At 38.6% G+C, this 15,284-nt stretch overlaps 1 protein-coding gene across 2 annotated transcripts in view; it reads right to left on the reverse strand.

The window, feature by feature from the left end:
• Window positions 1-15,284, reverse strand: part of LOC148414727 (guanine nucleotide-binding protein G(olf) subunit alpha) — a 42,152-nt gene that overhangs the window by 25,597 nt on the left and 1,271 nt on the right. Inside the window, exons 1-4 of one of the 2 annotated variants that reach the window (XM_088429047.1) lie at window positions 8,549-9,381; window positions 8,265-8,337; window positions 6,651-6,705; window positions 5,481-5,600 (exon numbers count right to left, since the gene is read on the reverse strand). In XM_088429047.1, the coding sequence (XP_088285173.1) occupies window positions 5,481-5,600; window positions 6,651-6,705; window positions 8,265-8,337; window positions 8,549-8,687 (387 nt within the window). In that variant the 5' untranslated portion in view covers window positions 8,688-9,381. Of the gene's footprint in view, window positions 1-5,480; window positions 5,601-6,650; window positions 6,706-8,264; window positions 8,338-8,548; window positions 9,382-15,284 lie in introns of those variants that run through there. The other variant, XM_088429046.1, reaches the window with a different exon arrangement.

Here is a 15,284-nt window from a genome sequence, read left to right on the forward strand (position 1 = left end):
TCTGTATTCCAGTTGATGTTGAGGTGGCGTTTGAACTGGGCTGTGTAGACTTTTAATATCCACTGTACCAAGCTGAAACAAAACAACAGAAGCCCATTCCTTCGAGCTGAATTTACAAATATTTTCTAATTTGTTCTTTATTTACCATTGTTCGATATGAAGTGATATTGTTCAGCTATGTCTGAATTAACAGATTCACATTGTATTTTTTTTTCTTGCATTCTCGCTAATGCAAGACTAAAGAATGACCTTTTCAAACTCTTATTTGAGTATTTATTTGGATAATTTTTCCCTTTGACTTGTGTCACATTTTAAAGTCACTTAAGCTTTTACTTGGGAATAATTTTTGACAACTCTAGCCACCTATGCGAGTAAATCACCGAAAACATAAACATTTAAACATTCAACATTGTGGAATAACAAGATGTTAGCATAATAAGATTTATAATCACCATCTATTCAAAATGTTAAACCTCACGAAGTTTATCTGAGAGAACATTTTTAGGTTTCACTCAGTGCTGATATTTTGCTTAGTAACATAAAATGTTACGCTTCCATATCAATGTGTACAAACAGTAAATTAATATTATTCCTTTACTTTTATATCTCAACAGGAAAATTTAGAATTTCGAACTAAATAAATGCCTGCCCTCAGATTCATTGGGACACAGCATCCATTACAGTATAAGCAAATGCAAAGACCAAAGCAGGACTATTCTTGAGTTATTTGGGGGGCGAGAACAGGGGCACCTCAACCAGACTGACTGGACATATTTCGATGTGCTAAAAGTACCCAAGTATCTTAATACAGGAAGCCACAACAGCTGAAAATAATGCCGTCGCTAGCGCGTTAGCGTCACTTGATGGAGGCGGCCACTCATGAACACAATGAACTCGCTAGTCTTTTTCGCCACTTTTTTCTTTATTTTATGCCAGCACGGTCGTTGCGTTCAGCAGCACAAAGGCAACGGTACTGTGTTTGCTTTCTTTTCAGCTACTCTGAATAAGATTTACTGATTGCATTCTCTCTGCACCGCTTGCCAAATCTCACAACGAAGGAAAGGGGGGGGGTGTCCAAATCTGAGGACGGGCCACCCTACGGAACGCGGACATCGGCGGAGACGGGGCGCCGACGATGGAACGGGGTCGTGAGGAGGAGATTGTTGGCGGTTAGAGGAAGCGTGTGCTCCTCAGGGCTCTTTTTCCACAGAGGCGTGTGACACTGGGCCTTTGAATAAATGCAGTGTTGCTGCAGTGCCCTACAGAGCAACTGATAACACTCAAGAGACCAGGAGGGAATTTGTTTCAACACTTTTTTTTAACCCTTTCCTGAGATGAGCATTAAGTGTCTTGCCTTAATGTCTTGGCGGCTGATCATGACGGGCTTGTGTCATGCGAAAAAACATTTGCCCCAGACATAGTGCAAGTAAGGCTGACCCAAAGAAGGCCAAAATATTGCACAAATTATTGAAGATTGACTATTTAATGGCTTGCATACAAAATACCAGGTCTGTTTGATGCTACCTTTTTTTTTTTTTAATACAAGTACTCACCTCTTGGCTAGTCACTGTTACAGATACCAAGTGCCAATACAACCAATACTTTTGATACACAAAAAAACTGACATAAGTTGACGTAATTGATTAAACTTTGGACAGATATTTGTAGTGTATCTCTAGGTGTGTGTTATTCAGCCAACCCGGAAGATAGATAGTGTAAAATCATATGCCAGAGAATTGCAACATAAATGACTGTGCATCTGTCTAAAACCTAGGAAAATGAAAGCATACAACGTTTTGCAATAATCACTTTCAACAAACTTAGCCCTAAGATGCTTTGTAAGAAAATATAAATATTTTTCCTGTCAAATATTAAATAAAACATTGATTACATTTACTTATACTTGTGGAAACCCAAAGCTCCTATGTACCCCCTTGAAGTGCCGTGACGTAGCACCATTTGAAAACTACTGGCCTAGGATTCCTTTTCAAACACTGTCCAGATTTGGTTTATTAAAATAAAGTTAGAATAAATGGCCGGCTTGATCAGGACTTGCGGCTTCAATTAATTTTGATCTTAAATTCTGAAAGAAGGAAAAACGTACTGTACATTTTATTTATGAGATTAAAGTTGTATGCTTGCGCTCCTGAACAGAAATATTGGTGGTAGAAAGTTATGCTTGATTCATTTCTAAATTCTCAGAGAAACCCAGTTTACTCTTCCCTATTTAAAATGGCAAGACTGCATAACAGCAATAAACATTGAAACTGAATTAAGTCCACAATTATTTATATATGGTTTATTTGCTTGTATTGCAGTCTTATGGTTGTGAGAACTTGTTGCACGACCTTACATAAAGAATGAACAAGAACATAAATACGGGTTGGTCATAGAGCGAAACTGTCCTGCGTCAGTAGTATTAAAACTGGACTGGAGGAAATCCAATGTATTTATTGTTTTTTTTTGTTTTTTTTTTAAATTCTGCTTACATTGCCTTAGTGTGTATTAAAATGGACCACGCTGGAATTCAATTGTGTCACTTGACACAAGCGGTGTAAAAATGGGCACAGCTAGCACTATGAGTAACTGCACCTGCACACAAAGTGGAACAGTGGGTGTGGCTTGTGTGAAGTTGAAGCTCACCTGCCACACGACACTGTAACTCTAGCTCTGGGGCAAACAAACTGAAGATGTTTTTTTTAGGAAGGGGGGGGTCTCTGCACAGGCCCGAGCGGGCCTTCGCTCAAAATTGACGATGAGTTTGACGTGGGCTTTCCGAAAGCCTGACATGCTCTACTTGCAGTATAGGGAAATGCATTGCGGTAGTAGCATGGCTAACATAGCAGCTGCGTGGCTATTTTGTTTGTGTTTGCATAGGAAAGCGCATGTAACAAAATATTCTGCTTGTTTCTATAAAAGGCGTGCCCTAAAGTCAACATGGTGTTTCCTTAATGACATGTATTAAAAACATTCAAGGAAATTTCATCCACTTAAATTCATTAAGTCAAATGAGACGACACCCCTTTCGCAACCAAAAAACGTATGTTTCGAGCCAGTGGTGTTCAAAAATGAACACCCAAGATGTTTGAACATTTGAATTCTGATGCTGACCAAAACAGCAGCGCCAACACGCCTTTTCAGATTAATTTTGACTAAAGAGTGACTATCCATTTAGCAAAATATCGGACTAAAACGAAACTAACGACTCACTATTTAACTGGCAAACAAACTGGCTATCTTACTTATTATTTAAGTGACAAATTGACTAACTTGGCCAAATAATTAGCCAACAAATGGACCTGACTGGATTTGTAGTAAAGAATAGAGTTTGAAATCATGAAAAATCCCACTTTGTGACAGACCGTGCGCTAAAACTGTATGATCATATAGGAGAATATTATTAAATATAGGGACGTTCAATGTCACATTTTTTCTGATTGATACCAATTAGAGTACTCAATTCTTGAGTACCTATACCACTCGTACTTTTGGTACAAAAAAAAATCCAGAAAAATAGAATACAGATCATTTTAAAGACAAACAATATATCACAGTATAGCGATTTAATTTAAAACCGCAATAAATAAATGTCAGTTTTCTATTCTTATAATTTCGGTTTCTACTTCCTGATCATAAAATGGCTACAAGCAAGGCGGACGATACTGGTATCAGCTGGCGTAGTAAGTACCAATGCCTTAAAATAAGGACCCTGAAATAAGTATCTGCACCGATACCAGGTACGGTACTCGCTCATCCCTAACTAATATGATTTTTTCAAAACATCCCAATGCCTTTAATATAATGAAGGGAGGCAAACTTCAAATGTTGCTAGCATCTTAAAAATTGCATACTCAATCCTTAAGCAACTGACTGGCACAGATGAATTCAAGTGTGGCTCATTTTTTCTCCAATAGCTGAACACATTGCTATTTGTTTTTTTCCTTTTTCATATGAGTTCTACAAATAAAGACATATGTTCCTTATTCAGTATTGTGCTCAAGTAGCCAAAGGTAAAACATTCAAGTTGCGTGAAACAAAGGAAATTGCTGGCGGAGTCAAGTTTTATGGTGGGACGAGGCAAAGGTTGAGAGTGCGGCCAGCGGCAACATGGTGGCGGCCGCTTTTGCCTTCTGCTGCTGGTGTTTGGCTTTCGAAACGTGGCGAATGCGGGTCACCCGACGTAAAAGAGAAACACGCAAACATACTGGTGAGATGTATAAATAAAAAAAAATTAAAAATTGGAAGTGGGACCCCAGACAAGGAAACTAATTAGTGCAACACTAAGATCCACGTGTTTTTTTCTAAGACATGAGGCTAGACCTGATTCATGCTACGCTATCCAGTCCAGCATTGGCTGGTAATGTTGTTTTTCAGGTAATCACAAAAAAACTAGTCTAGTAACAACAACTTATTGGTTTTATAAATTATGTTCTTCCATTATCATGCTCATATGCAGCGCTGCGCAAATGGGAGCGACGTTAAAATTTCAAGTGTAACCCCTGAAGGGCCTTCCCTCATACTTTTTAATGTCATGACAACAGTACATTTTTATTTACAAATTAAAAGCAAATGAATTGGAACATGAAGCAAGCTAAATTGTGTTTTAGTGACTCCAATGCAAAACGTTGCGTGCCATTATTTTGCTTTTTTTGGTTGCACTTTGCCATTAGTGATGCAATTTTGCAGCTGATGAGTCAGAATAAAACAGATGGTGCTGTTGAATAAAATACACCTAGAGATACCACTATAAATGTAGTTCCAACGTTTAAGGTCAGACTCGGATAGCAAAATACTCTGTTGTAAGTTGTTGGCTTTTTTCCCATCCAGAAATGCTTGGATGGGAAAAAAACAAAAACAAAAAAAAACGCAGAAATGGTTAAGAACCACTAATATCCTTAGATCAACGGCTTACAAAAAAACTAACCATACGATTGTGTATCAAGATAGCTTCTGAAAAAGCAAAGTTCCATCATGAGAAGGCCTACTCATACCATAAAATTGCTTCAAGCTTTGTCTCTGCGATTCATGGTATTGATATTGTAACACACGTACTTAGAGGTAGAACCGCGCAATCAGTTAGGCAAAATTTGACGATAGTTAAAAACTTAAAGACATTGGCGTTCACAGCGAGCAACCAGAGCGCTAACCAACTATGGCAAATTAAGAATTCCACCAGAGATAGCAAGCGAATGATCATTTGTTTAGCCACCAATTCTGCTGCTCACAACAACATCAACAACAAGGGAAACATTTGAACCCCCAGAGCAGGCCTGCTTTGCCATGCTGCACATCCGGTATCAAAACGGAGGGACAGGGGACGTTTGGGGGCTTTCACACACACACACACACACACACACACACACACACACACACACACACACACACACACACACACACACACACATGACCTTGCAAACACAGTGGTGAAAGTGAAACTTCAACCTGCATGCGGAGGGGGGGGAACATTTGGCGCGTCGTACCTGTGAGTAGTCAAAGTCAGAGAGAGGTGCTATGCTCTTGATGTACTCAATCCTGAATTGGTCCTCTGGGTTGGCTAGCGGGACAGGGGGTATTAAAGTGCTCATCGCTGACACTATCGTCTGATTAGGAAAGAAAGAAAGGGGAAAAAAAACATAATTAGCATGAAAATAGGAACAACTGGATACAGTATTGCTCAAGTTTGTAGAAGCATATCTGCCAGTGATGAACTTGTTTTCAATTACTGGGATGTATTATTTATATTGGGGGTGGGCGAGTCCCAGTAAGTTTTGGTATCGGGCTGACACCATGCCTTATTTCAAGCCGTCGGTACTTACGGTGTCAGACAATATTAATATCAGTCGCTCTCTGGGAACGATTTCACATCTCAAACTAGAAGTTACAAAACCAAAGTCATTCTGGTACTAAGACAGTCTGGCAACTGTTATTTGGGTTGCCTTTTAACAAATGCGCTGTGAATGTTTGGAAAACTATGAAATGAAAGGTCGATGGGCTACCTCTAGTGGTACGTGAACGCATCACTAAATCAAATCTCCAACCTGTGCACGTTACATTGACGAGAATTTATCAATACGGTCCAATAAATTTGTTTAGTTCATTTCAGTTGTATTTGACCCCTAAATCCATTTGCATTTAATCATTTAGAAATGTTTCGTGTTTTATTGATTTGCGGGAAAATTTCTTCTCCCATTTTATTTGAAATACCAATTAAAGTTTTTGTATCTACATCGTTAGAAGTGGAACTGCTGAGCCCTCCTCCAACAATCTCTGCGATTTTAAATTCATTAGTAATGTTCGATATTCTTACTCAACCCGATTCCGGGTATGAGTTCTCAACTAAGTAGCCACTGAAACTGAGAAAGCTCAAATACTGATATCACTTGTGCTTTTGACACATATTTCCACCCAAATAAATTACAGGTCGTTTTAAAGAAAGACTTATTTATTCCCTTGAAAACCCCTTTTAAGCCATAAAGATAAGACAGTTCAACCAAAACCAGTAAGTCTAGCGGTAATTTACCATGCCTTCTTCAACAACATCACTGCGCAAACTAGTTTAATGCACGACGAGTTTAAAAAGGTAAAGCGATTTTGAACCACCGGATCCCATGCAATAAAACAGGGTGAAATGGGATCGCGGGCCAACTTACCACTATGGCATCCTTGACGTTTTTCCGGATGTCCTGAATTTTCTGTTTCTTCTCCCTGCATGGGAAGACAACAAGAGTGAGGGAGGCATTACTGTAGGCTGTAATTATCAGTATTGTATCATGAGAGAAAAAGCTGCATCGGGACTCTCCTACTGATGACAAAAAAATTGAATTAGCCTTATTTTTAAGTGTCTTGTAGAAATATTACTTGAAATGTGAGATGTACAGTATTTTGTTTGTGACGACAAAATCATGTCTAGGACTGTATCTACTGATCTTTCTCGCACATTGTTTTCGGGTTATCAGTATCAATAAAATCAAAACGATAACACATATCAAATGAACGAGTCCCAATGTTGAAAAATGACTTAAAATAATTATGAGGGCAAAAGAGAATGGAGAGAGACACTCATTGTTTTCAGGTTATGAGTACCAGTAAAATGGTCAACTATTTTTTTTAAATCAAATAAAAACCACAATTGGACAAGTAAAAAATGAGATTAATGTGGAAAAAAATAATTGTCAAAGTCAAGTCATGTCAAATTTATCCTTGTTCAAGGGATGCCATTGTGAATTTGTGACATTCTCTGTGATTTTTTTTTCATTTGTGAAGCCCTTTGAGACCCTGTGGTGATTATAAATAAATTTGACTATTTAAGAAGATTATTTATTATAGCAAAAAAAGCCTGGGGACAGACAGTATTTGACAATCACTTTTGCTCAATATTTTCAGGTTAGCGGTATCAGCAAAATGATGATGATCATAACAACGCAACTTGGAAAAAAAAATAGTCAGTGCCAAAAAATGCAAGAAATAGAGAACACGACAATATTACCAAAAACCTTTGGAAATTTAGAACAACCTGCAGTGTATACAATCACTTTTTTTTCCTAGATTAAAACTGCCACTAATGACAACTTAGCAGAATGAAGGCATGCAACATTTTACAATGTACAGCCCAATTTAGCAAGAAGGCTTCAAAAACCGTTAAACTGGATTTCCTGATAGCTGCAGGAAACCTGTTACCCCCAGAATTGCCTTTTGAGGACCGCTGGCTTATGGCAACAAACACCAAGTATGGCATTTGCTCCAATGTCCACAATCGGAAAGAAAAAAAAGCCCTGTCTGACTTCCGGTTATTCGCAATTATCGTTTGGAGATGTGACTGCCGTTTTGCGATTGCAAACCGAGCACTGGCCCCATCAATGGCGCGCGCCAGGCCCTCGCAGCAAAAACAAATCATCGATAGGCACCCCCCCTGCGTCGATGGCAACCTTTCACTCCCCTTTCGCTCATGGAATAGGAAGCAGTGAAATTGACATGTGCGTGACACGGTCGTGCAAATCCTCGCATATGCATGGCGCCATGCGTGGCGAGAGAGGAAAGAGAAATGCTATGAGAGAGAGAGAGAGAGAGAGAGAGAGAGAGAGAGAGAGACAGAGAGATGGGATGTAACTAACTGCCCAACAGGCGCTGCAGTGCCTAGGGAAGGAAGAACCGCTGGGCTGGCGCTTGGTATGGTGTGGCCTGCTTGGGCTGGTGGGTTTTGATAAATGAGCCTCATCCATCCATCCATCCACGCACAAATCTTCGTGTGACTACCGAACACTTACTCTGCATTGAAGCCGTTGACGTGGAGAATCTTCATCTGCTTCACTATGGTGCTCTTTCCGGACTCCCCAGCACCTTTGAAGAAACACATAAATATACATTAGGTGTTGGGAGGGGGGGCATTTTTGAGAGGTAGCCTTGCATCACCCCTCCTCCTCCCCTTTCCCCATCCATGACATGCTAGCAAGGCGCTGCTGTCATTGACGTGTTGGCTAATAAACGAGGAGCAAAATGGGGGTAGCGGGGGTTTACTAGCTCACATTTCATCATCCCAGACGAGCCTTACCGAGTAACAATAGCCTGTGCGTGGCTTTGTACGCTTGTCGCTCCTTCTGCAACTGTTTCTCGATCTTTTTATTCGCCTCGCGCTGAGCCTTCTCGTCGATGCGTTGATCTTCAGTCTTGCTGTTGCCCAAACAACCCATCTTCCGTCGCCCCCGAAAAAAAGCCCTTCCTTCGCCGACCAAAAAAAAAAAAAAAAAAAAAATAGAACGCCCGGGATGTTCTATTAAAATGGTGACGGAATGATCGAGGGTTTGTCTTAATAATAAAAAAAGGAAAAAAAGAAAAAGAAACCAATCTCTCGAGAGGCTTCTCGGGAAGGGAGGAATCCGTCCCCCGTTATGATTCCGCTTTTAGCCGCAGCCGAGCGTCATCCAATCCGCCTGGTGGTTGACGGAGCAGCCGAGAAACGGGGGAGGAAAGACCGAAATGTGCTTGAAAAGAAAATAAAAAAATAAATAAAAGAGAGAGGGGAGGCCTTTGTAATGTCCGTGAATGTAGCCAAACGTTGCTATCTCCGGCCCCTCTCTCTCTTTTCTCTCTCTCTCTCGCGCTCTCTTTCCTCTCTCTCTCGCTCTCGCTCTCTCTCTCTCCCTCCTCTATCTATCAAGATTTGTGTCTCCTCAACTCAGCACTGCCTCTCGCTGTGGCACCAGGAAGTAGCCGAGGCCGCTAGTGGAGGAAACGGTACGCGCGCGCTTAAAGCGTCGTTAACTAGCCCGCAGCGACGCCGCTCTTCCAAAACCTGCGTGTCCGTAGCACAGAAGGCATTCTCCGACTTTAGTCCCGCCGCGCTTGCAGTCACGCCAGTCGGCGGAGGGGTGGACGCCTCTAACCGCTGCCTAACACAAGGGGATGGGTCTATAGCACGGCGGCCGTGACCTGAACTAGCAACAAGCTTTAGCGCTTGGATTTACCATCCTCCACTGCCTTCAGAAGGTACAATCACGGGTGGTCATTAAACGCACCTCACTGCCCAGTACGTACTGTACGTCTAAAAAACGACAGTCATGGCCGTCCATGAACGCCTCTTCTTTTATCTTCAGGACGTTATGTTGTTCTGCAGCGATTAAAAACTACAAACATGGCGGAGCAGGAGCGCCGACTAAACTCGGCCTCAATTTTAACAAATTGTCGCAAATCACATTTAAAAAAAAACACATGTTCGAACATGTTTGATCTATTGTATTATATCTTGTTTGTATACTGTATTGTTATATTAATCATATAAATATTATTCACCAAAATGTTATGTCTTTTGAACATTTAACTTTGATTCATCTCTAGTTTTAGACATATTGAGGAAATGCAGTCCCAATGCTAATACTTTTTTGAAATTATATATATATATATATATATATATATATATATATATATATATATATATATATATTTTTTTTTTTTTTTTTTTTTTTTTTTTTTTTTTTTTTTTAATGCGTAAGACGTCTACAATTGTGCAAAACGGACACGCGCACACGCTCTCCTCTCCCAACTCTTAACAGCAAACTCATTCTGGGAAGCTGTCCCACAGTACCCTCGAGTGGTAAGATCTGGTAGTGCATACAGTTCGGAGTTGCAACCACCATCACGTGTGACGTTTGCAAATCTCGCGAGAGTCTATCTCAGCATTGCGCAAAAAGGATTCATTTGACGGCTCCACAAAATGAACGGAACCGCATCTCTAAATTCACATAAAAACACAGCGTAGTGCGCCTGAAGAGTCTTAAAGTGTGTTTTTAAGAGTGCTTTTTGTGTGTGTGCAGCAACAGTAATGACAAAATACGGAACAAAAAGAACATTGGGAAAGTGTCTAGCTGAGTGACCGGCGTCTCAACATTTATTGCGTCTAGGAACTTGTTTTACTCAAATATAAGAATGTCAAGCAGTATAGAAAATGCATGGCGGGATAAAAAACAACAACAAAAAAACTTGTCCCAGAACAAACTTGGAAACAACAACAAACCCGCACAGGTCAAAAGTATGTGACCGGAAAACCAGATGGAGGGCCTTGTGTTGAGTGATATGCATGAAACTTTGTAGGAATCCACATGTAATATCACCAGTGAGAAAATTAAAAGTACGAATCAGACTTCCAGCCCTCCCTGGACACGGTCAGAGATGACAACTTGTTAGAGGAAGAGAAAATGAGTGCCCCCCCCCCCCCCCCCCAAACAAAATTAAAGGTCAACACCAAGGTCACAATACATCAGCAGCACATCGCACCATCTGTCATCATTTGGGCCAACTTCATGGGAGACCACTAAGAAGGATACCACTCTTGAAAATACATTTTACCAAAGCAAGACTGGAATTTGCACAACTCCCGTGTTGACAAAAAAAAAGAAAAAATATTCTATGAACAGATTAAAAAAAAAAAAACTAAACTTTTTGGCTCAAGATTATTGTCTTTAACTCATTTAATCCCAAAGATGTAATTATACATATTAATACATTCCAGAAATTAAATCTCAGATACCTATCTGTCTGTCTTTCTGTCTGCCAATCAGTCAATCAATCAAATAACAGAGCAAGGATCTAAAATTAGCTGGCACTGAATCTCAAATCCCAAAGACATATTTATACGTCTTCACAAGTCCTGACCTCAACTCCAAGTATTTATTTTGTCATTTAGTTATCTATTTTTTTTTAATAACAGGGTATATAAGGGTCTAAAATGGGCTTGCGATGAAACTCAAATCTCCAAGTCTCAATCCCAAAGACATACAGTATGTATACACTATTACATAGGCCAGACATTCACTTACTATTTATTTGCAGTCATCTAAATTTGAAATGGCATGGTAGAGAAGGGTCTAAAATTAGCTGGCACCCCATCTTAAATCCCAAAGAGGTATTTATACGTCTTTACAAAGTCCAGACATTCCATTTCCTCCTAGGTACTTATTTATGCATTATTTCATTTATTTTTATTTATCTATTTTTAAATAACAGGGTAAAGAAGGGTCTAAAATGAACAAGCACTGAATCTCAAACCAGATATTGAGTCCCGAGTACTGATGATTTACAGTATTTCTTTATTGATTAATTTTTTAAATAATAAGGTAAAAAAAAAAGTCTGCAAATAGCTGGCACTGAATGAGTTCATTTGTAGTTCATGAATGCAATGTTAATCAGGCTAGCATGTTTCTATATAGACATATTGCTTAAAAAAATGCGTACTTTTGCTTTTAAAAAGCTCATTTTGTCCCACAGAAATAACAGGTGCGTTATTAAAGCACATCTCCAATCAGTGAAAGTTCCGTTTTAATTTAGCCGCCCGTTTCTTTCGTCATGACCTATAAAGCGAGAGCCTCTTGTCAATGACATCATGTTAAGTTATGCAATCCCACAAAACGCCACGGTGAGAGAGTTGCTTCTTATCTGCGACCGCTGTCCGTTAATTTGATAGACTGGGTCGTAAAAGCTTTAGAAAAAAAAAAAAAAGCCGAGACTGATTAGTTGCATGAGTTTCAACACGCGCTCCAGTGCAAATACACAATAAAGCCATAAAGATAAAAACGGTAGTCACACAGTCCAGTGTCCTTCCGGGATCGTTCCCTTTAACCCTCATGTTATGTGGCGGGTCGAGGTGACACAAGCTTAAAAAAAAAAAAAAACGTGAATTGGTGCATCCGCCAGTTTACAAGGACAATTCCATCTTCAGTGCTTTTGGAATGTTCAATGAAGGCTGCTTGACTTCTCTTGACGACAGTTTGGAGGATACGAGTACTAAAAAATTAACGTAAAGTTAGGAGTATAAGCCGCTACTTTTGTCCATTGCGGTATATCTGTATATTGTTTTTGTTTTTTTTACTAGCCATCGGCGCAATCTTCTGGTAAATAAAGGGAGGCAGAAGAAAACATTACGAGAAGTATTGATTTTCAGTTTGGACTACTATTTTACTCACCACCAGGGTGCCATCTCCATTGGTAAAAAGCAAAAGGTGTGTTAGTGTTGTGTTGGTGCAGTATTCTAACAATCCAAGTGTGTTGTATTCTGTCTGTGTTGAAGACATGATTTCTTTCTGCATAAATATCCGATGTTCCAATTTGCATTTTATAGTACCAAAAATATGGCATTTGAAAAAATTAAAAAAGGGCTTCAAGATTTTCGTTTGCACTCACAACTGTATTGTACTGCGTGTAACTTCTGAAGACTGCGTGAAATTTCAACTTTATAAGGACAAATCTGTGTTACTGAGATGAATGGCGCTAAAGTCACGTGTGTAGTGTGGAGAAACAGCAAGTGCACTTGTGACTCTTATTGCCGACTTCTTCCACTAAAAAAAAAGGTCATCTCTACACCTCCAAAATTGCAGTCTTTCACAAAGTTGGAAGTTATTTTTTTTTTTATCAGTTAACCCCCCCAAACACACACACACACGCACACAACTACAACACAACTTTATGGTGGCCAACGGGGGGCAAATGCACAGCAACCATCAGGACACTACAAACACAGAAATGAGACAAATATGTCACTAGTAACTTCATCGTACTGTACATTTTTCACTACAACTGCAAAATATATTTTTTTTACTACTCCATTACTATTTCTACACATCCAGATTTGTTGGCTCTGAATAACAAAACAAGAACAAACTGAAAATAACGATTGCCTTCCTCTGAAAGTATGATTTCTATTCTATTATTTATATATTTATTCCATTAAACCAGCCATTCTGTTGTTTTGAGTTGGAAACAAGAGCTCATTTTCGCCAAATTTTTTAAGCCTTTCAAATCTGGTACTCACCCAAATCTTAACATTTTCTTTTCTTGAAATCTTTTTGTGTCACTAACACAACAAACTTTTTTTTTTTTTTTAATTCAAGCAAGCCAATTCTTTTGCTATGAGTATTTCAATCACAGGTGCCTTAGCGATTTTTATTATAAATCGGTTAAAAAGGAATTGAATCTGTTTACTTTGACATGTATGTAATTAAAACTACTTCCTGCTTTCATATCAAAGATTCATGGGAAATAAAGTTTGATGATAGTAACTTGAGCTTTCTGGAGGCAGAGAGGTAACATTTCAATTACCATAAATTCTCCAAATATAAGACACATATGTCTATAAAACAGACCCTCAATTTTGGGGTCAAATTCTGGTATTTTCGATGTTAACATTTATAAGACGCACCAACACTTAAGCAACAATATGAAAACTATAGAAAAAAAAATGTAATCTCATCTTTTGTAAACTGTTTATATTTTCTGGTGTTCATTACAGTAAGTTGTATATTTTTTGCGCATTAAGTTAAGTGTGTTTCAGATTTCCCACTTTGTAAGCGGAAAAAAATATATAATTTTTATGTTACCGTTTATAGGATGCATCCATACTTTTGGCTTTCATTTTTGGAAAAAAGATGCAACTTATATTTTGGGGAACTACGGTAATTTTCCGCTATCATCAAGGCATTACACACACACACACACACACAAAACAGTGGAGAAAAAAAAGAAAGTGATGAAAACTGTACTCATTCATGCAATTCAGTGGAGATGCGTTCAAAGACCACTTGCACAGTATTACATGTCATATGTCAATCCAAGGACTAATTTAATGCACCAAACAGTAATGACTAGTCCGTGAGCACATCACATGGGGTACGTGGAAACATTTGATCATTTATTGGTTATGTCAAACTGCAGCGGATTTTATTTTGACTAAGTTGGCACAACACGGTGACCAAGAAAAAAAACGTTGGATCATGGTGAGTGCAATGAACTATTTGGAGCTAAGTGTCATCCAAGATAGCGTTGAGCAGTAGTAACCAATGTAATAACAAAACCACCAATCACCAGATTAACTAGCGATTACATTTGGAAAACATACTTTCTGGTCAGTATTTGCATATTTCAGTTTCAGCAAACTTGTCATGTCCCAGTTCTGAGTTTTGAAAATCATTGTTGTCGACAATGCTTTCATATCAAAGAATCATGGGAAATAAAGTCAGGTGATAGTGACTTGAGCTTTCTGGAGGCAGAGAGATAACTTGTGCCATTTACCATAATTCTCCAAATATGACGCATTGATGCTATACTGTAAATAAGGGGTGTCCAAAGGTTTGCATGCGAGGAGGACTGCATTTAGGAAAAACAAAAGTATGCAAAGGCCGCTTTGAAGTTGTTTGACTTTAACCCCTTAAGCAGCAAAGTAGCAAAATTGCACACATCAACATTTACTCAGTATGCTTTTATCTCTAACCATTATCAAAATACAATCGTATCAAATAGCGATATGAAAATATATTGACAAAACCTCTGCCACATAAAGGGTTAATTTATGCTGAAATCAAGTCAGCAAAACAGCTAGTGATAACTTTTTCAGTTATTAAAAAAAACTGCTTTCTGTTCCCTGTGATAAGGTTTAGGAATTTCAAGATTCATTTGCAATGACAGAATTAGCCACAAGAGTTGGAAAGTTGGGGCAAGAGTAATAAAATTAGGGCCATCAATATTGGATAATTTTAATAAGTGATTATTCCACTGATCAATTGAATAATCTGAGAAAAAAATTACTTTGCGTTGAAGTGTGTAAAACACATTTTTTCCTCATTACTGTTTCTTTACAAATTAAAAGTGTTTATTTGGTATAAATGATTAAAAAAGTTAAATGACTAAGCAATATGAAATTAAATTAAACGAAACCTTTTTGTAACATTCAGTGTCTTAGTTTGGTCATTGTTTTCAAAGTAATGTTTACAAATGTTTTATTTTGATTAAACAAAATAAAAACA

Source organism: Hippichthys cyanospilos, chromosome 12 (genome assembly GCF_059441005.1).
Source record: "Hippichthys cyanospilos isolate Australia breed blue-spotted pipefish chromosome 12, RoL_Hcya_1.0, whole genome shotgun sequence".
Classification (NCBI taxonomy): Eukaryota; Metazoa; Chordata; class Actinopteri; order Syngnathiformes; family Syngnathidae; genus Hippichthys; species Hippichthys cyanospilos.